The sequence below is a fragment of the Staurois parvus genome, unplaced genomic scaffold, assembly GCF_062004578.1.
Source record: "Staurois parvus isolate SC_StPar_1 unplaced genomic scaffold, SC_StPar_1.0 ptg000152l, whole genome shotgun sequence".
Classification (NCBI taxonomy): domain Eukaryota; kingdom Metazoa; phylum Chordata; class Amphibia; order Anura; family Ranidae; genus Staurois; species Staurois parvus.
Genome location: NW_028317948.1, coordinates 50,890 through 76,846, shown reverse-complemented (window position 1 = coordinate 76,846; position 25,957 = coordinate 50,890). Strand labels below are relative to the sequence as shown.

The window sequence follows — 25,957 nt, the reverse complement described above, 5'->3', positions numbered from 1 at the left end:
AAGATGTCGGCTCGGTCATGTGATGAGCTGTGTCCAATCACAGCTGATCACATGTAAAAAGGGAAATGCCGGTTATCGGCATTTCTCTCCCCACGGACACTGATGATCAGTGTGCCCTGATGATCTGTGTAGCCCCAGCAGCGCCACCTGTCAGTGTCCATCAGTGCCAGCTCTCAGTGCTCATCCATGCCACCTGCCAGTGCCCATCAGTGCCACATTTCAGTGCCCATCAGTGCCACATATCTGAGCTGCCTTTCAGTGTCACACATCAGTGCCACCTATCAATGCCAGTCAGTGCCACCTATCAGTGCCACCTACCAGTGCCAGTCAGTGCCGCCTATCAGTGCCAGACAGTGCCGCCTATCAGTGTGCATCAGTTCCCGTCAGTGCTGCCTATCAGTTCCAGTCAGTGCCTCCTATCAGTGCCAGTCAGTGCCGCCAGTCAGTGCCACCTATCAGTGCCATATATGAGTGCACCTTTCAGTGCCCATCAGTGATGCCTGTCATTGTCCATCAGTGCCACCTACCAGTGCCTCCTCATCAGTGCCTCCTATCAGTGTCCATCAGCGCAGCCTATCAGTGCCCATCAGTGCAGCCTCATTACCGCACATCAGTGAAGGAGAAAAATCACTTATTTACAAAATTTTATAACAAAAACTTTTTTTTTCAAAATTTTCAGTGGTTTTTGGTTTGTTTAAGAAAAAAGAAATAACCCAAAGGTGATTAAATACCACCAAAATAAAGCTGTCACAAAAAAAAATGATAAAAATTTCATATGGGTACAGTGTTGCATGACCGTGCAATTGTCATTCAAAGTGCAACAGCGCTGAAAGCTGGAAATTGGCCTGGGCAGGAAGGGGGTATAAGTGCCCTGTAGGCTAGTGGTTAAGCACCATTAAGACCATTTAGCAGAGTGCCTACTAGGGCTCTGTACTATCAGCAGATGGATTGGGGAGTGTGAAAGAAGAGGAGGAACAGAGAAGACGGGATCAAACAGCCTTTTTACACAATGCAGAGAATTAACCCCTTAGGTTCCAGTGAGTATAACAAGCATGTTTTACTGCAAATACAGACTGATTTTACTGTTGTGGGTTTAAGTAACACTTTAACAGAAGCTGGATTACAACTGCAAAGGGGCAACCAAGAGCCAGTAATCTATTTTTTATGAAATCATTTCTTACAATAAGGCAGGAGAATGCAGTAACATTTTCTGTGAGCTTCTGAACTCTCTCTGCGTTGCTGTTGCAGAGTTTTCATTACAACCTGTTAGTTAAGGCACTGTGGACAGAAGAGGAAAAATCTCTGTATTGGAGCCCCACATAACAATAAAAACCCGACAGGGGTTCTAATCCTTCCCCATTCTTTCCAAAACAAGTTTTGACTGGACATACACTTTTAGAGCAGTATTAAATCCAAAAATTTAATTGATTGCAGCTTACAAATCATTCAATGTGGTGGCTGGATCAGTTTTCTTTTCTTTGACTTTTTCCCGTTTTCACCTGGGGATCTGGCCAGTAACACACCTCCGATATTAGTAAGACACCACTCTGGAATAAGCACAGGAGGCACAGCAACATTGTCAGTTAGGGGGGAGGGTAATGTTAAATGTATTATCAGATTTAAATACACTTACACATTGAAGCCAAACTCCAGCTAATATTTGATAAGCAGTTACAGCAGTTTTTGTTTCCTTTTGGGATAAAGGTTTTACAAATGCAGTCATCACATGTAAGGATTGGTAAGCTGCAATATAATAAATACCTGATTTTGGGTTTAATACCGCTGTAAGCAATGTATTCCAGTATTACACAAGGATCTGAAAAGAGTGAATTAGTGAGAGAACATTGGAATAAGTCAGTGAATAGTGGTTTAGTAGTGTTCGTTGGTGGGGTGTGTGGTATAATTTACTGGTGAATGATCTGTTTTGTCATTGCAGAGGGGTGATGGCAGTGCACGAAGGTCCAGACCTTTGGGCATACTACTGAAAAATAATGGTACATTCTCTAAATGCCATATACCTTCTCTGGACCAAACTCAATAAAATACTGCGCCAATTTCAAAGCTGTAACGGCGTCCTCTGAAGGCCTGTGACCAACCAAATCTTCACTCTGAATGTCGATCCTGTGAATACAATGAGATTAAACAGAAGTCCAGTCTGCATTCTTTACACCTAAGACACTTGTAGTGCATATACTTGATATCTACATTCAGTCAAGCTTCATGTCTAGTATCCCTTGTCCAATGTCAATTCTCTTTACCGTGGTCAACGTTAGTCCAATTAAAGTAAACCTGGCACAAGTAAGGGCAATTTCAACTGGGAAAATAAAAAGTCAAAATCACAAGGAGAAGTTACAGGTAAATGTACTAAAGGCAAAAAGCCAGTTAGCTTTGCAAGAGAATTCTCACTTTTAGCTTTAGTTAATGTAGAGAAACTCTGCTGCCTGCCATCATTCAATCCCATGTGCAAGCAGAAATGCTTTTTTTTTTCTTTTTTTTTCATTGCATCGGAGTGGGTATCCTTTAGTTACCAGCTTACTGATTCTTACATATGGTGGCTGCATTAGTTTTCTTTTTTAGGCTTTCTTTCCTTTATCTGTACCTGGTAATCCTGCCAGTAAATCTGTTAATTTTCAACAGAACAAACTGTCTTGCAGATGTAACACTGGAAGCAGAGTTCCACTCAAAAGTGGAAGCTCCGATTATTTGCCTCCTCTGCCATATTTGGCACCTTTTGGGGAGGAGCGGATACCTGTTTTTGACAGATACCCTCTCCAACCTCCAGCTCAATACGCCGTGGCTAAGTGAGCCGGAAATTCGTCCCCCTCCTCTCTCCTGCAGTCTCCTGGAAACTTTCACAGGTCCCAGAAGACTGGCAGACCAATTAGGAGGCACAGCGCAACTCACGCATGTGCAGTGGGCACCAGGCTGTGAAGACACATGCTGTCATAGCCTGGTGCCCAGAGTAGAAATGCTGATGCCGTGGAGGAGAGAAGGGACGGCACAGGTGAGAACATCGCCGGACCCCGAAACAAGTAAGTGTGTGTTCATAAATAATCAGCATCTACAGTTTTTGTAGCTGCTGACTTTTAATACACACAAAAACGGCCGGAACTCCACTTTACAAGTGTTGAGACAAACCATTTAACACTATCAGGGGTGCTTACAATGATCAGCTTTCATTTGTTCTCCCTGTGCCTGCGTGGGTTGCCTCCGAGTACTCCGGTTTCCTCCCACGCTCCAAAGACATGCTGGTAGGTTAATTGGATCCTGTCTAAATTGTCCCTAGTATGTGTATGTATGAATGTAAGTTAGGGACTTTAGATTCTATGCCCCTTGAGGGTTAGGGACTGATGTGAATGTACAATATATATGTAAAGCACTGCGTAAATTGACGGCACTGTATAAGTATCAGAAATAAATACATTTATTCATATAATACCTTTATCCCCCCCCAAAAAAAAAAGGTTTGCTGTAACTGATTATAAAGTACTAGCTGGAGTCTGGCTTCAGTTTGTAAGTGTATCTAAATCTGCTTGTATATCTAACACTCCCCTTTCCCCAGACTAAGAATGCTGCTGTCCAAAGGTGCCCCCTGTGCTCCTTTTGTCCAGAGTGGGGACTCTCTAATACAGGAAGTGTGTTACTGGCCAGATCACTAGGTGAAAACAGAGGGGGGAAAAAAGCCTAAGAAAAGAAAACGAATGCAGCCACCACATCTAATGATTGGTAATCTGCAATATACAACATTTTTGGTTTAATTACGCTATAAGTATTAACAATTATTCACTGACACAAAACATTGTCTTAGTATTGTTGAAATATGTTTCCTTACTTTGGACATGCACATATTTTTACAGCCTATCCCTCTAGCTGCAGCTGCTGTTTTTTAGCTCTTCATAACAGACACCAGGGGGGAGTGATACATCATCTTTTTGCTGATGCCAAAAGTGAAAGAACACCTCCCTGGGCACCCTTTAAGACATATGTTCCAGAGAGGTAGCTGGACACTGCATGGTGTAGACTTTAGCTATGCAGTCTGCCCATCAGTTGCTTGATTACATTCTCAGACCTGCTGCTTGAACAGTAATCAAACAACTGAGCAGCACAACTAAAGTCTGCACCACCCAGGGGTAAGCAGGGAGGAATGCCAAGGAAGTGCTATTTCACTCAAGCTCACCACCCATTATCACTAACACTCTTTGCTCTCTGTGAATGTGTGACTGAAAGGGGAGATGTGAAAGAGCAGAATGAATTGAAAAAACACAGATATTAGGTAAATGGATGCAAATATGAATCTCTAGAATGACTCAAAGGTATTTTTTGGTATTAAAGTAGTTGTAAAGGCTGAAGGTTTTTTTTACCTTTATGCATTCAATGCATGCAGGTAAAAAACCTTCTGTGTGCTGCTTCCCCCATAGCCCAGCCCCCGCCCCCAATAGTCACCTAAGCCGTGCACGGGAGCCTCAGCTGTCCCAGGTCTTCTTCTCTTCATTGGATGAGACACAGCAGCGGGAACCATTGGCTCCTACTGATGGCAATCACAGCCAGTGAGGATAGAATGGGGGGTGGGGCTGAGCCGTGGCTTTGTGTCTTATGGATGCATAGAGCGGGGCTGCTACAAGATGCTTGCTGTTGGGGGCACTGGTCATAGGGGAGGAGCCAGGAGCGCTGGCGGGGTCCTGAGAAGAGGAGGTTTGGGACTGCTATGTGCAAAACCATTACACAGAGCAGGTAAGTATGACATGTTAGTTATTAACTGCTTCCCCTCCGCCCTATAGCAGACGTATTGCTGAGCAAAAGCAAATATTATATAAAAAAATATATATATATATATATATATATATATATATATAATTTGCATTTCTGGATAGGGGGCGCAGTGCACCACCCTATCCGCACCGCCATTGGCGGCTACAGATGTCCATCTCCAGGTCCCGGACAGAGATTCCTTGCCGGCACCCAGCGATCGCCCAGTAACACTGACAGGGTAGAGACCTGTATGTAAACAATACAGGTCTCTCTCCTGCCAGCAAGAACATGCTTCTGTGTATTGCTCTGCACAGCAGAAAAATACACAGCAGTATGTTTCCCTAGTAAAACACAGAGCACATGATGTAAAACAGCACACAATTAACCCTTTGATTGCCCCAGACGTTAACCCCTTCCTGACCAGTGTCATTAGTACAGTGTCAGTACTTTTATTAGCAGTGATCACTCTTTTAGTGTCACTGGGGATGTCAGCGGCAGTTAGTCAATTCCCCCCTCAGTGTCAGAATGCACGCAACAATCCCGTCATAAGTTTCTGATCACCGCCATTACTAGTATAAAAAAAAAAATTCCAGTATATATACCGCCATTTGTAGACGCTATAACATTCATGTAAACTAATTAATTTACATGTATTGGGATTTTTTTTTTGCAAAGACATGTAGCAGAATACATTTTGGCCTAAATTTATGATGAAATTTGATTTTTTTTTTAATTTTTTTTACTGGATATGTTTTATAGCAAAAAAAGTAAAAAATATTGGGTTTTTTTTTTTTAAATTGTCGGTCTTTTTTTGTTTACAGTGCAAAAAATAAAAACCGCAGAGGTGATCAAATACCACTGAAAGAAAGCTCTATTTGTGGGAAAAAAGGACATCAATTTAATTTATGTACAGCATTGCAGGACCAGGTAATTATATGTAAAGTAACACAGTGCTGTATTGCAAAAAATGGCCTGGTGAGGAGGGGGAGGGGAATCCTCTAGAGAGCAAGTGGTTAAAGGTTACATTTTTTATTTTTTTAATATCATTTTAATTGCTCACAGAATTTTGAAGAAGCAAGATGAAACAAATGGGGATTGAAATTATAAGCAGACATGTAATTTTTTTTTTTTTTTAGTTACGCTTGAACTCATCTTGTGTACTTAATTTCACCCTAAAAACAGCTTAAGTCACAGGGAAAGTTAAGACTTGTATATAACTTCTGATCAAGGTTTACTTTAAGTACAGTGCCTTGAAAAAGTATTCATAGCTTGAAATGTTCCACATTTTTTCATGTTACAACCAAAAATGTAAATGTATTTTGTTGGGATTTTATGTAATAGACCAACACTAAGTGGCACATAATTATGAAGTGGAAGGAAAATGATACATGTTTTTCAAAATTTTTTACAAATAAATATGTGAAAAGTGTGGCGTGCATTTGTATTCAGCCCCCACGAGTCAATACTTTGTAGAACCACCTTTCGCTGCAATTACAGCTGCAAGTCTTTTTCGGTATGTCTCTAGCAGCTTTGGACATCTAAAGAGTGACATGTTTTCCTATTCTTCTGCACAATAGCTCAAGCTATGTCAGATTGGATGGAGAGCATCTGTGAACAGCAATTTTCAAGTCTTGTCACAGATTCTCAATTGGATTTAGGTCTGGACTTTGACTGGGCCATTCTAACACATAGGTATGCTTTGATCTAAATTATTCCATTGTAGCTCTGGATGTATGTTTAGGGTTGTTGTACTGTTGGAAGGTGAACCTCCGCACCAGTCTCAAGTCTTTTGTAGATTCTAGAAGGTTTTCGTCTAAGATTGCCCTGTATTTGGCTCCATCTATCTTCCCGTCAACTGTGACCAGCTTCCCTGTCCCTGCTGAAGAAATGCATCCCCACAACATGATGCTGCCACCTCCATGTTTCACAGTAGGGATGGTGTGTTCACGGTGATGTGCAGTGTTAGTTTTTTGCCACACATAGCATTTTGCGCCACACATAGCTTTTGGTCTGATCTGACCAGAGCACCTTCTTCCACATTTGCTGTGTCTCCCACATGACTTCTCTCAAACTGCAAATGGGACTTCTTATGGCTTTCTTTCAACAATGGCTTTCTTCTTGCCACTCTTCCATAAAGGCCAGATTTGTGGAGTGCACAAGTAATAGTTGTCCTGTGGACAGGTTCTCCCACCAGAGCTGTGGATCTCTGCAGCTCCTCAGTTACCATAGGCCTCTTGGCTGCTTCTCTGATTAATGTTCTCCTTGCCCGGCCTGTCAGTTTAGGTGGACGGCCATGTCTTTGTAGGTTTGCAGTTGTGCCATACTTTTTCCATTTTCGAATGATGTATTGAACAGTGCTCCGTGATATGTTCAAAGCTTGGGATAGTTTTTTTTTTTTTTATAACCTAACCCTATTTTAAACTTCTCTACAACTTTATCCCTGACCTGTCTGGTGTGTTCCTTGGCCTTCATGATGCTGTTTGTTCAGTAATGTTCTCTAATAAATCTTCACAGAACAGCTGTATTTATACTGAAATTAAATTACACACAGGTGGACTCTACTAATTAGGTGACTTCCGAAGTCAATTAGTTCAACTAGATTTTAGTTAGGGGTATCAGAGTAAAGAGGGCTAAATATAAATGCATGCCACACTTTTCAGATATTTATTTGTAAAAAAGTTTGAAAACCATTTATCATTTTCCTTCCACTTCACAATTATGTGCCACTTTGTGTTGGTCTATCACATAAAATCCCAATAAAATACATTTAAGTTTTTGGTGGTAACATGACAAAATGTGGAAAATTTCAAGGGGTATGAATACTTTTTCAAGGCACTGTAAAAGGTGATCTATCCTAAATTCTTAGTGCTATTTCAAGTGAAATAAAGAACAACTTCATGTTACATTCAAAGTTAAATTAGTAAGCACAGGAGATGGAAAATGTCACATTTAGACACAGGTACATACTGTAATACTGCCTGGGCCAAGAACTTTAATCTAAACCTCCTTCCAAATTCTCGAGTAAAAAGTAGTGACGTATCGATGACATTTCGATGTATCATCTATAAAAACACAATGATCATTACAAAGGGTAGATTACACAAGCTCTTCATATGTTAGCTGCTGCAACTACTACTTACTTGCAAAGCTCGGAGGTCACTGTTTAAGGAGTGACCCACCAATACAGCATCTCGGGGTAGGATCTCTTTCAGCTTTTCCTGGACATCCTTTAACTTTGTTTTTACTGGAAGAAGCATTTTTTTGGTAATCCCAGAGAACCTGTGTGACACAAACATCTGGTTTCTTTTACGGCATACAGTCACAAAAGTGTACACCATGGAAATTGTTGCCTTTTGTTCAATGTATTTGAATATGCAAACATTAGATCTTTGTTCAAAAAGACCATATATTTCTGAGGTATAAATAAGACAGGTTCCACCTGCATACTTACAAAAAAGAGGGGTTGTGAAAAAGAGATTCACAGAAAAGTGGTTACATCATGGACAGAATGCGATACTCAGAATAATTCCCAAAAATTATGCTTTATTACACAATAATTCTAGACAATAGGGTAAATACCCTGGTTCACCATCACATCAGTATGAGATAATACACAAAGACCTAAAATCACATAAAAGCAACATCAAGACCGGTTTTAATATTAATGTGCTGCATATGCAATGACAGAAACCTGTCTAGTGCATTTGCAGCACCAACACATTGGTTACACCACCAGCAGGGGGTGTGTCAAACAATTGTACCATCAGGTATAATACTGTGCAGAGCTATGCAATAATGGCTGATAACAGGCATCATGTGTTAATGAGATTACCCATAACCCAATCAAGGCAATGTGGGTGAAAAAATTGGAAATATAAATGGGGGTACGGATGCTCCTAAAATACCAGGATCCTGGTAAATATCCTGGTATTTTAGGAGCATCTGTACCCCATTTACATTTCCAATTTTTTCACCCACATTGCCTTGATTGGATTATGGGTAATCTCATTAACACATGGTGCCTGTTATCAGCCATTATTGCATAGCGCTGCACAGTATTATACCTGATGGTACAATTTTTTGACACACCCCCTGCTGGTGGTGTAACCAATGTGTTGGTGCTGCAAATGCACTAGACAGGTTTCTGTCATTGCATATGCAGCACATTAATATTAAGACCGGTCTTGATGTTGCTTTTATGTGATTTTAGGTCTTTGTGTATTATCTCATACTGAGGTGATGGTGAACCAGGGTATTTACCCTATTGTCTATAATTATTGTGTAATAAAGCATAATTTTTGGGAATTATTCTGAGTATCGCATTCTGTCTATGATGTAACCACTTTTCTGTGAATCTCTTTTTCACAACCCCTCTTTTTTTGTATGCATGTTTTTTGGTTACTGGGCAGAAACCATATATTGGGTGATACAGCATATTTATGAACCTCTACCCTCTCTAATTCCACCTGCATACTCCCTAAGGATTTTCTGCTCATTGAAACCTAATCTAGAACACCTGGTTCTAATTTCGTGGCTATGAAGTGGTAGTAAATTATACATATTTTCTACTACCTCACAATTACAGAAACAAATAAAGAGCCATAATGATCAGGTACTGTAAATAGATAGTTTTGCACTATATCAATATGTTTAGAGAGTATTACTGTGATTAAGACACATACACATATCACATACTTATATATTTTTTACTTATATTTATTAATGGTAGCCTTATCACTTTTTGTGATGATCATTTGAATTTTAAATATGTTCATGGAATGAGGTTTATCAATATGGCCAGCCCAGGACAACCCCTCCCACTACCAGCATGCCTCAGGCTTGTAGCAAAGCAGTACTGAAACAATGATCACAAATACACAGGGGAGGGACCTGTTTCCCTCAATTGATTCCAAGAAAAAATAATTTGCTGTAAGAAAAACAAAAATCTTATTTTCTTTCTCATCCACTGAAGGACACAGGAAGCCTTTCACCTTTGGGACACCCAAACACAGTCCAACTAAACACCAAGAGGTCCGAGAAAAACAACAGACAACTGAGGACTGTCTGCTGCTCATGTGACAGAGAAAATGTGAACACAAACTCAGGTACCAACCTTGCTAATCTGGAAAACAGTTGTTTAATTTTAAAAAGCCAGTGGAGCACTCACAGATCCAGTAGAGTGTGCCTTGCCAGGAAAGGGTGAAACCTGATCATTGAGACCAAAAGAATCCACCCAGACCCTCATCACTCTCTGAAACAGAATAGAAAAAGGCAAAACCATTGCAAAGGAGAGAATTCATCCCATGGAGAAACTCCAGGGGTGGAAGCTTTGAGGCTCACACCACATGACATCGGCCTTCAAAGTCCAATGATGAACCTTGAAAGGATTTGAGAGACTATCACGCTTTAGGCATCATAAGAATCACGAACTCAAAGATGCCCCTGCCTCCTGGGCGGTAACAGCCATGCTGTTAAAGTCAGCGATCATAAACAGGATGGCAAATAAGTCCTTGGGGCAGAAGATCCTGATGATCCAGTAAAGCCCACAGAGTGTCCACCAGGGGCCTTACCAGGTTGGTGTACCACATTCACCTGTGCCAGTCCAGAGCCATGAAGATCACTGGAATGCCCTTAGTCTCTATCTTGTGAAATAGACAAGGAAGAGGTCTCAAGCAAGTTGCAACAGCATGGGGGTATGGCAACATAATAAAGGTATAAGGTAAGGCTTTAGGTACTCGAAAGACAGCTGGTTGCAGGTGAGGGTCAGATGGCCAAAAGTCACTCTAGGCAGACAGAAGAAATGGACTGAAGATCAAAGTTCCATGTGGCTCTTTGCGAATAGGGCCAGTAACGGGGAAATGCTGCATGGCAGGAAAGAGTTAGGACAGAGCTTGTGCGCAACACACCATGATGGGGAATAAAATAAACCTAAATCATTCTCTTCAGAGACCAGGCAAACACTGTAGTAAAACCAGAAACTCTGAATCTGGAGAGTGCTCTGCAGATAACTTACCAGAAATTTTTGTAAGCACCTTATGCGGAACCCAGTGCCAAAGGTCAATTCAGAGCTATACCCACAATGTCCAGCCCAGCAGGGTCCAGACATGGTACTCCAAAAACAAGGCTGAAAACAGCCACGCAGGATAGCTGCAATCAAAGAAACAAAGCTCCAGTAGTGATGCAGAGATGAGTCTTCATTTAAGAAAAAAAAAAAATCAAAGAAAAATATAGGATTCTAGAAAAAAAATAAGTTAGGCTTTTACGCGATAGAGTTATAGTAAAGATGTCTATCCTCCTAGGACACTTGTAGAAAAACTGAAGGCACTCTGGTAGCGGGTGAGCGTATCCTGGGCTTGACTACAGTTTTTCTGTTTGCCAGTGCCCAAATGGTAATATAACCCAAAGACTTCCTGTGTCCTCCATGGACAACAAAGAAAAGTATAGATTTTACATTACTTACTTAAAAAAAAGAGATCATGTATAACATTCACCAAAAGTGATTTAGAAGGAACTGTTTAGAAGGGTGAAAGAGCATCAACATACAACTGCAACATTGTTGGGAACTTCTGCAACAGTGATAGAAAAATGTTCTGAAAAATGTGACTTTCATTGTAAAAAATTCACTATGAGTGGGTTCTACTGTTATATAGGAAAATGGTGGCTAATTTGATGAGTCAAAATTTTGTTTGCTGTATTTTGACCAGTGGTGTATATACAGAGTTCCACTCAAAAATATTCACTCACTTGGGTTTTAATGTTTTAATGAATCCCAGTGCATTTCATTGTTTCTTTTGACACAGTGCAACAGAAACAGATTAACATGACAAAATGAAAACAGATCTCAACAAAGTGATTTAAACTGTTACAATGAGAAAATACAAAATAAGGGACTGCATAAGTATACACCCCCTTAAAGTTGGTATTTCATACTTCTATTTTTTTCAGTATACAGCAATGTTTCCATATATAATTTTAATTACCAGTAATTACTTTAGCTACTTATTGCAATATAGTACAGAGATCATCCGACAGTTAACAATACCTGGTTAGGTAATGTCTAATGGGATTGTCAGGCACTACTAGTTCATCCAGAACACAGTAACCACTGGAATCCACCAAGGAGACTCTGGTCAGCTCGTTCCCTCGAATGGTCAAACACTGCAAATAAAGTTAGCTATGTGTCAGAATCAGAGAAATAGCCCTTAAAGTGGTTCAAAACCCAAGAACAAAATTGTAATATATAGAAGGTTAGTAGTTCTTGGAAGTGATGGCTGCATTAGGTTTCCTTTTTATTGCCAATAGTAGAAAAAAAATTCTGTATACCCTGATAGGAATTTGGTGTCCTTGTAAATTACTGTGCACTGAACTGAAATCTCAAACAATGTTATCAGCGTTTCCAGCTATCCCTCTGCAAACGGCAAAACGCATCCTCCCTATAAAACTGGGATGAGAAGAGAGGAAGATGTTTGTAGTCCACACAGGGACAACAGCCTAGGGTGATCAGCTGCTCCACCAAAGATACAGTGCAGTAAGTGTGGTAACCCAAGGACAGAAAGTGTGTAGGCTACCAGTGTAAACTGGTAGAATTACCAGATCAAAATAAAAAGGGAAAAAAGCTTTAAAAGAAAACTAATGCAGCCACCACATCTAAGGACTGGTAAACTGCAATATATTATATTTTTGTTTTGGAGTTTAGATCTGCTTTAACATCATATTCAACGCACACACAAAGTTTAGTGAACCACTGGAATAAAGCTAAGCCAGCCATGCAGGGAGCACAATTTAGCCAGTTCAGAAGTAACACGCTGAATTTCAATCCATGTATGGGCAGGCTGGTTGTACACAAGTTGATCTATCGGTGCACCAGGCTATAGCCGACTATTCTGATCAGTGTATTCTGACAAGGGGGAAGTCTCTCTGCTAGCGGAAAACAAAGGCTCAGTGGGAGGGATTCCCTCATTCACCTCCAGTGTGAGGATAGGGGAATCCAGTTGTATTCTTTTGTTCAATCCCCTAGCTGAAGAAAAGAAAATGACTCATGTGACCAGCCTTAGTAAATAGTTTTATCACCAACTGAGTCATATAAGTCATAGCATTTTCCTGTACTGGTCAGGCATAACTGCTAGTGGCAAAATACAATGCACAGATCCATTGCCGTAACTGATAACCAGTTAAACAGCAGTAGAAGCAACAGCATATATAGTAGAGGTAGCGGTATGAACCAATCAGGGCGCACAGGTCCATATTTACTTGAATATGGCGGTTTTGTCACTTACCATTTCACAGTCCAACCCAAATAAAGGACTACTATCAGTAGGGTCATCCATGCAGTTGGAATGTACATAGTTTTCTGTATCTGGGGAGCCTGTAAAGAATATAGATAGATCATAAAACATTAAAACAAAACAAATGAACGCATAAATCAGTAGTCAATAAGACCAAAACAGGACTAGTGGATTAGTTTAAAGCAGGCACAATTACATACTTATACGTCATTGTGCCTACTCGGGCTAAGTGGAGTGCCCCCCTTCCCTTCCCCGCAACTGCTGAGATTGCAGCTCACATGATCACAATGTAAACAAAGCTGTTATGATTAAATCTCATTCATAACAGCTCTGCTTCCGAAACTAATAAGCTGTCATTGGCCCAGAGCTATCACATGGTACCTGGGCCAATCACAATACCCTGTACCTTGTGATTAGCTGTAGCCAATCACAGCTGTCAAGAATGAAACTTATTCATGATAGTTCAAACCATTACTGGTACAATGATCTTCACTGTATCAGAAATCAAAGTGTAAAAAAATAAAATCCCTGATCACCTCCCAGTGTAGTACAGTGTTATTATGGTGACACTGAACTGCTCTGGTGAATAAATGTAACTTTAAAAAAAAGTTGAAAATGTTATATTTATTTAAAAAAATTGGAGTAAAAACTTTTTTTTTGTTTTTTAAACATACTGTTACCAGTCAGTGTCCCTGATCACTGCCACACCAGTCAAATGATGATGCTGTACTGCGCTTGTGACAGTATGTAAACCAAAAATTGTGAACAAAAATGTATTTAATTTCTCGGTTTTCCAAAAAATTGTGACAAAAAAACTTCAACTTCAAAAAACTCGCCATGCCTCTTACTATATACCTCAGACTGTCTACTTTCCAAAAAGGAGTAATTTGGGGGGGTATTTGTATTGTCCTGGTTTTTTAAGAGCCTCAAGAAATGAGATCATCTGTACATCAGAAAAGATCAATTTTCATATATACCATAGTTTGTAGATGCTATAACTTTCACACAAACCAATTAATATACACTTACTGGATTTTTTTTTTTTACCAAAGACATGTAGAAGAAAACATTTTAGCCTAAATTTATGAATAAACTTGATTTTTTTTTATTGAATATTTTTTTATAAAATTTTCAGTCTTTTTTCATTTATATATTAAAAAGTAAAAAACCCAGTGGTGATCAAATACCACCAAAAGAAAGCTCTATTTCGCATTTTGCACATAAGTGAAAATTACATTTCTGTCCCCCCGCCCCCGAGAGTGTCCAGGTGTGCCACAAGGCTTTGGATACGCCCTGCAGCGCATATGTGTGGGTTCCCCCGAACATCTGCAAACACATGCAGTTTCCCAAGCATGCACAAAGACGGCTACTTGGGTAGTCCCAAATTTTCACTGTTAGAACATGCGTGGAAAATCACCTGCACGTGCAGAGATATTTCGAAGAGATTGGCCAGGACTCGAAGAATGGGCAGAGCCTTTTGGCACATCTGTGTATGTGCCATAATGGTGGCGCCTATGGGGGTGGGGGGGCGAGTCACTACAGAGAGGACTGCTCTTTAACCGCTTGCCTGCCGCCCTATAGTAGAAGTACTGCTACAGGGCGGCAGGGCTACGCAAAAATCACACATTGGCGACTAGGGATGTCAATCGCCAAGTCCCAGCCGGCACTCGGTGATCACCGTGTAAAGCTGAAGGGGGAGAGACCTGTGTGTAAACAACACAGATTTCTCACCTGTCAGCATGGACATGCTGTTTTGCAGAGAGATACAAAACAGCATGCCTCCCTAGTAAAAGAGCACACATAGTAAAACACACACAGCACAGTTAACCCTTTGATCACCCACTGTATTAGTGTCACTGGGGATGCCAGTGGCAGTTAGTCAGTTCCCACCCAGTGTCAGAATGCCTGCCACAGTCCTGCTATAAGTCGCTGATCACTGCCATTACTAGTATAAAAAAAATAAAAATAAAAATTCCAGTATACATACTGCCATTTGTAGACGCTATAACTTTCACGTACACCAATTAATTTACACGTGGGATTTTTTTTAGCAGAATACATTTTGGACTAAATTTATGGCGAAATTTGATTTTTTCCATATTTTATTGGATACGTTTTATAGCAAAAAAAATTTTTTTTTTAAATTGTCAGTCTTTTTTTGTTTATTGCATAAAAAATAAAACCCACACAGGTGATCAAATACAACTAAAAGAAAGTTCTATTTGTGGGGAAAAAAAAAAGTACATAAATTTAATTTGGGTGCAGCATTCCATGATCGCGCAATTGTCAGTTAAAGGAACGCAGCAACGTATCACAAAAAATGGCCTGGTCAGGAAGGGGGCTGAATCCTCTGGAGGGAAAGTGGTTAAGGAGATGTCCACAACAGAAAAAGGCAAACAATTTATGTAAGCATCTACAATTTATTAGGCACACAACCTCAGTCCTGGGACTCCTCACACCATAATTTATGAGATGCCAATTTAAAAATCCTAAAAGAAACAAGGAAATTTAAGTACTGTAAGAAGTGGGTTCTATGTTCAATCTAGACTCTACTGCTGAAATACATACCGTTTTACCTGTCAAAGAAGTTGTAATTGTGTTCAGCCATTGTTGTGATTTAGGCACCCTTGCAGACACCATAATCACGTTGGTGATTATGCTGCAGTTACGCAATGCAGGTTGGTCACCAACCAAGTGGACAGTAAAGGACAAACAGCACACTGAGCAAGTTATCTATGTATTCTCTCCTGAGATATTTGAATGGTATGATTTAGGGAAGAAATATGTCCAGGTTGGCTCTGAAGGTGACCTTCTCTCTCCCAGTTTCATCTGATAAGCGACTACAGTTAGAATGGCTACTAAAGTTCTGTTTCCTTAAACCTTCTTCTCTGGAACCTCTACTACTACAGCCTTTGGCTCAACAATGCACTGAAGAAGTCATACCTCCACTCTCCAGATGTTCAATCTAGGCTGTATCAGTGATGGCCGTCCCTCTTTCTTGTCTGGATGATGCTGGGCTACGATTAAGCCCATGGTGGGTGAACAACATTAGAAGGGATGGTCTGTGGGGAGGGGGGAATGTCCATGTTTGCTGGACTGAATCAATAAAGTTTGTTTGGAAGTGATATTGAAGTGTGGCCACTTTGTTTTTTGGAGACTGTGCAAGGAATTACATACAAGAGAAGTTTAAAGCAGGGTTAAATTATAAAAAAAATATCTCAAGCTTTGAACATCTCACGAAGCACTGTTCAATCCATCATCCGAAAATAAAAAGAGTATGAAACAACTGCAAGACATGGCCATCCACCTAAACTGACAGGCCGGGAAAGGAGAGCATTAATCAGGGAAGCAGCCAAGAGGCCCATGGTAACTCTGGAGGAGCTGCAGAGATCCACAGCTCAAGTGGGAGACTCTGTCCACAGGACAACTATTAGTCATGCACTCCACAAATCTGTCCTTTATGGAAGAGTGGCAAGAAGAAAGCCATTGCTGAAACAAAGCCATAAGAATTTACGTTTGCAATTTGCGAGAAGCCATGTGGGGTACACAGCAAACGTGGAAGAAGGTGCCCTGGTCAGATGAGATTAAAATTTACCTTTTGAACTAAAAGCAAAACGCTATGTGTGGCAGAAAACTAACACTGCACATCACCCTGAACATATCATCCCCACAGTGAAGCATGGTGGTGGCAGCATCATGTTGTGGGGATGATTTTCTTCAGCAGGGACAGGGAAGCTGGTCAGAGTTGATGGGAAGATGCATGGAGCCAAATACAGGGCAATCTTAGAAGAAAACCTGTTAGAGTCTACAAAAGACTTGAGACTGGGGCAGAGAATCACCTTCCAGCAGGACAACAACCCTAAACATACAGCCAGAGCTACAATGGAATGGTTTAGATCAAAGCATATTCATGTGTTAGAATGGCCCAGTCAAAGTCCAGACCTAAATCCAATTGAGAATTTGTGGCAAGACTTGAAAATCGCTGTTCACAGACGCTCTCCATCCAATCTGACGGAACTTGAGCTATTTTGCAAAGAAGAATGGGCAAAATTTCACTCTCTAGATGTGCAAAGCTGGTAGAGACATACCCAAAAAGACTTGCAGCTGTAATTGCAGTGAATGGTGGTTCTACAAAGTATTGACTCGGGAAACTAAATTCAAAAGCACGCCACACTTCTCAGATATTTGTAAAAAAAAATTGAAAACCATTTATAATTTTCCTTCCACTTCACAATTATGTGCCACTTTGTGTTAATCTATCACATAAAATCCCAATAAAATACATTTACAAATTTGGTTGTAACATGACAAAATGTGGAAAATTTCAAGGGGTATACTTTTTCAAGGCACTGTAGATTGTTTTTTATTTCTCTTCATTCACATATTATGTACACTGGGACTGGATTAACTGACATTTAGGGATGAAAACTGACCTACACATGGATAATCATTGTTCCTCATCTCTTCCTCAGTAAGTAGATACCTTGTCAGGCCATGCCTTTCCTTTCCATATTTTCGTAGGATGGGGTTACATGCCAGGTTATATGTGGTTGCTGAAAAACTATTGAGCTTGTTAACGGGATCTAGAAGAAAGAAAATTTTGGTTAATAAAATATGGCCAATGCTATAAATGAGTCATGTCCAGCACTATACATCTCATTAAGTGGAATGCCAGGCAGTGAAGAGAACTCCAGCCAACCGTTGGAGAAGCTTTCCCTTACTTCCTGTCCCAGAGACACAACAGGAAATCTCTCCAATATGAGGGAAATCTCAGTTTGTAAAGTTGTCAGAGGAACAGATGTCCCCCATTGGAATAATTTCCCTCTACACTTGTTCTTTAAACACTTCTGAGGAAAAAGCGATGGTCATGTCATTCCTTCCTATTAGTGATAAGTAAGCAAGCCATAATAAAAAGAAAAAACTGCAGTGTCGGGTGCGTATTCCAGGGAAACAGCTCAGATTTCAGAAGTTGCTACAGTTTATTGTGCTTGTTCCATTCGGGTTTATGATCTTGTCTTAACATCAGGATGTGGGTGAACGGAGGGAAGTCCCAGAAATGAAAAAATAACTTCTCATCAGAGAAAGTTCAGAGTACTTTGGGGATGACTATATTTTGATAAACAAAAAGGAAACTGACACATTTGAACCCCAAGCAGATATAAAAGTGAAAAATTAATGATGCTCTGTAAAAATCATTACATTTATTTTTTTTTTCCAAGCAGTGAAAGAACATGTATTTGATTTGGAATCAGCCTCTGGCAATTTCTTGTACAATAGAGCTCAGACTGGGGGAGGGAGAAGCACAGCTGCAGAGCTAATAAGGAGCAGGATGATAGTGGGAACAAGCAGAGAGAAGAGATTATCATTCTGTTGCTTCTCCTTTAAACTATAACCAAAGGCACTTTTTTTTTTAGTTTTGGACAGAATGGCAACAGATTCGAACACCTGTCAGGTTTTTATTGCTGTCTGTGCCCCATTAGGGAGATTTGCCTTCTTTATTTGTCATGCTAACGGTTATCATTGAAAGTAAAAGAAAATTCCAAACTTTGGGTTTGGTACCAGAACAGGAATATAAGGGAAATCTTCCACTGGGGACATTAATTCCTTGTGACCTTGGTGTCAACCAGGGATTCCATCACTTAGGAGAAAATTCATCTTGCATTCTGTTTTGTCTATGGGACAGAAAGTGAAGGGAAATCTCCCCAAGGCTATACATATAGCAAAAACCTGACAGGGGTTAAAGCCATCCCTTAATCTATTCAAAATGAAAAAAATATTTTACCTTCAGTTCTACTTTAACTGTCCAATCAGACGTATTTATTGCGAATACTATATTTGTGTATGCAAAAATATTTCTGATGAGGATCTGCCCCTTGTCGCAAGGCTACTACTGGAGCCAGCTTCTTGGTGAGCCAAAAAATTTAAATTGGAGGACCCACAACAAAGCGCAGAAAATTGCTGGTGCACTGGAACGATGGGGGCATGTAGGTACACATCCTTGAAGTCCATATAGGCCAGGAAGTCTCCTTTGAGGGAAACTATTATAGATCTGGTGGATTCCATGCAGAATGTTTGGGCCCAAATGAAGACATTAAAGGCCGGAAAATCCAAAATGCAATGAATGCTCCCTTTTAGTTTGGAAACCATGAACAGGATTTGAGTAGAACCACTGAAACCATTCTGCCACAGGTTCTGAAGACCCATTAGAGATGTTTGGAGGTCTGCTAATCTGCTAGTTGACATATGAAGGTTGAAACAGATAAAGTGAGGTGGGGGATAGGGGAAAACGTGAGCTTGTAGCCCCTGGAAACCACCTCCATAAAAACGGACAACCCCCCCCCATCCCTACACACACTTTGAAAAGTAGGGGCACACCTTACACTGAGTAGATTAGTCTGAGGGTTTAGCAGACTTGGAGTTCCAGGATTTGCAGAAGGCCTGGGATCCTGGCTTGCATTTTAACGTAGAGGTCAAGACTGTGGAGTAATGAACCTTTCTGGATTTTCAACCCCAAGGTCAATTCCTGGCTAACCTCACAATATCCTGCCGAGTCTGGGAACAGCACTCCAAAGCTAGGCTGAGGAAAGACTGACTTGGAGAGCAGCAATGTAGAAACCAAATCAAGCAGTGGTGTAGAAAGATTTTGACTAGCGAGAAAATTTGCTAGCAAAAATTTAGAAAGATTTTTCCCAGCAGAGCTACAAAAAAAAATGAATTCCCCTAGGACACTAGCAAAAAGCACGGCATGCTCAGAATAGGAGACGTTATGCTGAGCTGGTCTACGACTTCTTTTTTTGTTTGGCAATGTCCAATTCTCCTAGGCAGCAATATAACTCAACAGACTTCCTGTTACTCTCAAAAGAGGAGAAATAAATATTCTGTTCACAAAAACTATTTTACCTACCCAAGAATTTATATCCATTCACTCCCAAAATGTACATAATTCTGCCACTTTCACTTACAGATCTCCACTTCACCTCCATGAAAGTGAAAGGAGAACCAGCACACAGATTATTTTGTCTCTTCATCACCCTGTTCCCTCTTCCTTTCAACATGCCCCTTGCATTGTAACATAACTGGTTCCTTGTGCTTCTTCTCCCTACCCATCTGTTCAGCTTGGCTGTACAAGGACTGCAAAAGGCTGATACCAAGTAAAAGGCAGGTGCTTATATTGCTTGCATTCCGAAAATGAATCTTTAATTTAAAGATATCTTGATTACAGAGCTGCATTAATCTGAACATTTGATATACACATGGGGTTCAGTTTTAATAAAAACATGTCAATCTCTGAAGAACAGATCAGCAGAAAGATTATTTGTGCATAAAACACCAGTATCTTAATAAAGCCCCCAAGTGTTCCTGAAGCATATGGTCCAATTAGTCTAAGTATACAGAAATTCAGACTGAAAGCTTCTAAAAACAAGTTTTAAAAAGCAGCAGATTTGTGATGGCATTTTTATCCAAGCAATGTGCAATACTATTTCAGATAAAAACTTACTAAAGTGGCCTAGAAGCAAGGAGGTGTGCAGAAGTTTTCTACAGACTATGCTTAACCACGAGTAATGCATGCTTCAGGTCACAGATCTTCTGGATGCTTTGGTGTCAGTACTGTTGTTGGTAGGGTACATACCCCCCACGCAACACACATACAGCATGTTGGACATTACTATTATAAGTGCTTGGTGGCATATATATTCTAAATGAGGCCATAAAATGACTCAATAATTACGATCAATGATCCCAGTTCTAAGTAAACATCACCTGTGATATTTGGGAAGCTTTTAAACTCCAGGAACGCAATAATTGGCCAACAGTATGGACACAGGGTGATATCCTAAAACTACGGAAGTTAGAAAATGATCCTTCAAGTTGCACCAATCCCTTCTCCTATTCTGAAGCTAAGGAAGCAATGAAAGAACCAAGTATAAGCTGATGTTAATGCATAAGTGTCATAATGGATCCTACAACTCATACAACTGGTTCAGGAATGAGTAGATACTGTATCCCTGCACCTGTCATTCTCAATATTAGTCCATCAATAGCCATCCTAAAGTTGATACATGATTATTTTACCATTTAGGTATTATTGAAGTCTCTTGCCTGTGTGTTATATGATGACAAGAGTGTTTATCAATCATTTTTGTTTAATTGTTTTATATTAAGCCATAAGAGTTATTCAGGAAACTGACCCTTAAATGCAGATAATACAGTTGTGCTCAAAAGTTTGCATACCCTGGCAGAAATCGTGAAATTGTGGCATTGATATTGAAAATATGACTGATCATGCTAAAAATCTGCCTTTTATTTAAGGCTAGTGATCATGTGAAGCCATGTATTATTGCATAGTTGTTTGGCTCCTTTTAAATCATAATGATAACAGAAATCACACAAATGGCCCTGATCAAAAGTTTACATAGCCTGGAATGTTTGGCCTTGGTACAGACACACAAGGGGACACACACAGGGTAAAATGGTAATTAAAGGTTAATTTCCCACATCTGTGGCTTTTTAACTTGCAATTTGTGTCTATGTATAAATAGTCAATGAGTTTGTTAGCTCTCATGTGGATGCACCGAGCAGGCTAGATACTGAGCCATGGGGAACAGAAAATAACTGTCAAAAAACCTGTGTAACAGGGTAATAGAACTTTATAAAGATGGAAGGATATAAAAAGTTGACCAAAGCCTTGAATATGCAGTTAGTTCTATTCAATCACTTATTAGTAAGTGGAAAATCCAGTGATCTCTTGATACCAAGGTCAGTTAGACCAAGAAAGCTTGCAGCCACATCTGACAGGAGAATTGTTCGGGATACAAAGAAAAATCCACAGGTAACCTACGGAGTAATACAGGCTGCTCTGTAAAAAGACGGTGTCGCTGTTTCAAGGAGCATAATACAGCTATACTTGAACAAAAATGATCGATTTGCCAAAAAGAAGCCTTTACTGTGCCAATGCTTCGGGCACACTGTAATCTGTAGTGATGAGACCAAAATAGAGCGTGAAGATCACAACCTTAATCGCTATGTTTGGAGGGGGTTAACAAGGCCTATAGTGACAAGAATACCATCCCAGCTGTGAAGCATGGTTGTGGCTCACTGATGTTTTGGGTGTGTGAGCTCTAAAGGTACAGGGAATCTTGTGAAAATTGAAGCAATTGATGGAGTTGCCTTCAAGGTCACCTGACCTTAACCACTTCACAACATTCCGTCATTCGGCTACAGCACAGTTGTCCAGTTTTGGGAGGGCGTCATATGACATCCTCCCAGAACACACCCTCCCGCACCCCCAGCGGTGCACAACCAGCGCTCTATGATCGCTGTGTCCTAATGACACAGCAGATCACTGAGTAAATACAGTTGCCGGTTATTGACAGCACTTTCCTCACACTGTCACAGCGTGAAGAAAGTACTGCCAATAACTGGAAAATGTCACAGAACAGATCGGCACTGATCATCAGTGCCCTGATGATCAGAGCCCAACAGTGTCACTCAGCAGTGCCCCCCCATCAGTGCCCTCCATCAGTTCCGCCCAGCAGTGCCACCCCCATCAGTGCCCAGCAGTGCCACCCAGCACTGCCGCCAGTCAGCACCGCCTATCAGTGCAACATCATCAGTGCCTCCTCAATGCCCACCAGAGCCACCTCATCAGTGCAGCCTATTAGTGCCCATCAGTGCTGCCTCATCCTCGCACATCAGCGAAGGAGAAAAATTACCTGTTTGCAAAATTTTATACTAGAAACAAAGAAAAACTTTTTTTTCAAATGTTTTGCCCTTTTTTTTGTTAATAGTGCAAAAAATAAAACACCCAGTGATTATTAAAAACCACCAAAAGAAAGGTCTGTGTGTGTGAAACAAATTATAAAAATTTCATATGGGTACAGTGTTGTATGACCGCGCAATTGTTATTCAAAGTGCAACAGAGCTGAAAGCTGAAAATTGTCCTGGGCACGAAGGGGGTAAAAGTGCCTACTAGGCAAGTGATTAATATCATTGAGCTACTCTGGGGAGATCTCAAATGTGGGGTTCATGCAAGATGACCAAAGACTTTGCATGACCTGGAGGCATTTTGCCACAAGGAATGAGCAAATTTTAGCACCTGTAAGCAACTGGGGGAATCAATGGTGGAGAAGGATCTGGTGGTTCTGGTAGATCACAAGCTTAATAATGACATGCAATGCCAAGCTGCAGCTTCTAAAGCGAGCAAAATCCTCTCTTGTATTAAAAGAGGTATAGACTCCAGAGAGAGATATCATATTACCCCTGTACATATCATTAGTAAGACCTCATCTGGAATATGCAGTTCAGTTTTGGGCACCAATTCACAAAAAGAACATTGGGGAACTGGAGAAAGTACAGAGAAGGGCAACCAAATTGATAAAGAGGCATGGAGGAGCTCAGCTATGAGGAAAGATTGGAGGAACTGAATTTATTCTCTCTTGAGAAGAGATTAAGGGGGATATGATCAACATGTATAAAGACATCAGTGGTTCAAATAGTGAACTCGGTGTAGAGCTATTCACCCTGAGGTCATCACAGAGGACAAGAGTGCACTCTTTACATCTGGGGGAAAAGAAATGTAATCTTCAAACATGGAAAGGTTTCTTCACAGTAAGAGCTGCAAAAATGTGAAATAGATTCCCTCAAGAGTTGGTTCTGGCCAGCTCAGTGGACTGCTTTAAAAAAGACCTGGATTATTTCCAAGATACAGAGCATATAACTGGATACTAACATTTATAGGTACATTTGATCCAGGGAATATTCGATTGCCACTCGGGGGATCAGGAGGGAATTTTTTCCCCTGCAGGAGCAAATTGGATCATGCTTTGCTGGTTTTTTTTGCCTTCCTATAGATCAAATGTGGGTGTAGAATTATAACTTTTTTTTTTGAACTGTTGAACTGGATGGTCTTTTTTCAGCCAGACTATGTAAGAAATTGGAGCCTCATAATATTACAAAAGACTACATGCAGTCATTGATGCTAAAGGAGCAATACACAGTATTGAAGTGATACTAAACCTAAAAACATTTTTAACTTAATGCATTATTTGCATTAGGGTAAAAAACGTTTTTGAGTTTCCTGTGCTCTCCATTCCCTGCTTGAAGGGGAAGAGAGAGGAGGAGAGATCAGTGCTGAGCATGTCTGCATCCATTCTCCTCTCGCTTCCTCATAACACAAGGACTTGAACAGCAGCAGGAGCCATTGGTTCTTGTTGCTGTCAATCAAGTGCAGTGAAGAGGAAGGAGAGGAGGGGCCAAGTCCTGTTGTGTTTGTCTATAGAGAGCGGCTCCTCTGTAGACACAAAGGTCGGGAGAGAGCACGAAGCATTTGTCCCCATAGCAAACGGCTTGCTATGGGGAAACACAAAAAAAGAGGAGCCAGGATCGCCGATGAGGGACCCGAGAAGAAGATTGGGGCCACTCTGTGCAATACCACTGCAGAGAGCAGTTGAATATAACATGTTTGTTACTTTAATTAAAAAAAATTCTGCTTTTAGTAACACTTTAGGAACTCAGGGTATGCAGACTTTTGAACAGGGGTCATTTAATTTGTTTACTTGTTACCATGTTTTGTGTTATGTTTGTACCATTCTGTTGTGACCTACAGCTGAATATGAATCCCATAAGAAATAAAAAAAATGTGTTTTGCCTGCTCACTTATGTTTTCTTTAAAACTGTACATACGGTATATTACCAATTCTCCAAAACGTTTGAACACAACTGTATATGTATACATACTTAGCCCTGTGCATGCAAATCTCCTGGAAGAGGATCATTTTTAAAATGTTTGGAAATATTAGAGCATTTACCATTCAACCTGCCATGGAAATCATTTGAACTGGCCTGCTCTTCTGTCCTGGCTTTGTCGTCATCAAGATCCAGCCCAACAAGCAAAGCAATAAAGTCACTGGGAGGAGGCGGCAAGCTGAACCTCTTTATGGCGATACAAATGGAAAGAAAACAGAAACAATGTATTAAAGTGTAAAATAACTGGATTATTCTTGTTATATTTGTCATTTTATGTGAGAGAGCACTTTATTCTAATCTCATTTTATAATACCATATCTTGTACAATGATGTAGTTTCTCTTTCAGTTTCGCCCAGTGCCAAGAAAATTGTTAGCAGCAAGTGTAAAGGAGTACAACAGACTCTTACATAAACATAAAGAAAAAAATGTAATATGCACAGCACTGAATACAATTCAGGTTACAGGTGTTACACTAGTCAGAAACCATACTGCTCCATATATACAGTGAGTGAGCATGGATCACCTCCTTGGTTCATCATAAACTGATGCAGCAAGCAGTCTGGTCGGTAGATGCAGTACGAAACTGTTGGTGAAGACTGAGATCCTCTGCTCCTGGCAAAACTTTTTGCGGCTTAGAAATATGTGTCCTCCTGGACATATCTTCTATACAAAGGAAACTGGTAGGTGGTATAACTCCCACCAAATCAAATATAAGACTAGGTTCACACCTATGCAATTAGTGTGGCTTGCAGTTGCGTGGGCACAGGAGCCCATTCATTTGAATGGGCTGTGCTACCTACAGGAATTGCAGGAAAAAAGTTTCCCACAGCTTTTTTAAAATGGCAGCCACATGGAAATCATATGCTGCTATTGCCCCATGCAATTTCCCGCAGCAGAAAGTGTGCTGCATTTTCATATTCATGGGGGTGAAAGTAAGAATTAAGAGGGAAAGGGGGAGAGGGGGAAAAGGAGAAGGAAAGAGGGGGAGAGAGGAGGAAAGAGGTAGAGCAGAAGAGAGGGGGAAAGGGAAAGGGAGAGGGGGAGAGAGGAAAAAGGGGGCAAGGGAGAAAGGGGGGAAAGGAAGAGGGGAAGAGCAGACGAGAGGGGGAGAGAAGGAAAGGCAGAGGGACAGAGGGGGAGATAGGGGGAAAGGGGTAGAGCAGAAAAGAAGGGGAGG

At 40.6% G+C, this 25,957-nt stretch overlaps 1 protein-coding gene across 2 annotated transcripts in view; it reads right to left on the bottom strand.

Moving 5' to 3' along the window:
• Positions 1–25,957, bottom strand: part of REXO5 (RNA exonuclease 5) — a 108,684-nt gene that overhangs the window by 56,304 nt on the left and 26,423 nt on the right. For both annotated transcript variants that reach the window (XM_089674779.1, XM_089674780.1), the window contains exons 5-11: positions 24,842–24,965; positions 17,468–17,617; positions 13,026–13,114; positions 11,792–11,907; positions 7,890–8,028; positions 7,717–7,811; positions 2,019–2,121 (exon numbers count right to left, since the gene is read on the bottom strand). In XM_089674779.1, coding sequence (XP_089530905.1) covers positions 2,019–2,121; positions 7,717–7,811; positions 7,890–8,028; positions 11,792–11,907; positions 13,026–13,114; positions 17,468–17,617; positions 24,842–24,965 — 816 coding nt within the window. The remainder of the gene's footprint in view (positions 1–2,018; positions 2,122–7,716; positions 7,812–7,889; positions 8,029–11,791; positions 11,908–13,025; positions 13,115–17,467; positions 17,618–24,841; positions 24,966–25,957) is intronic.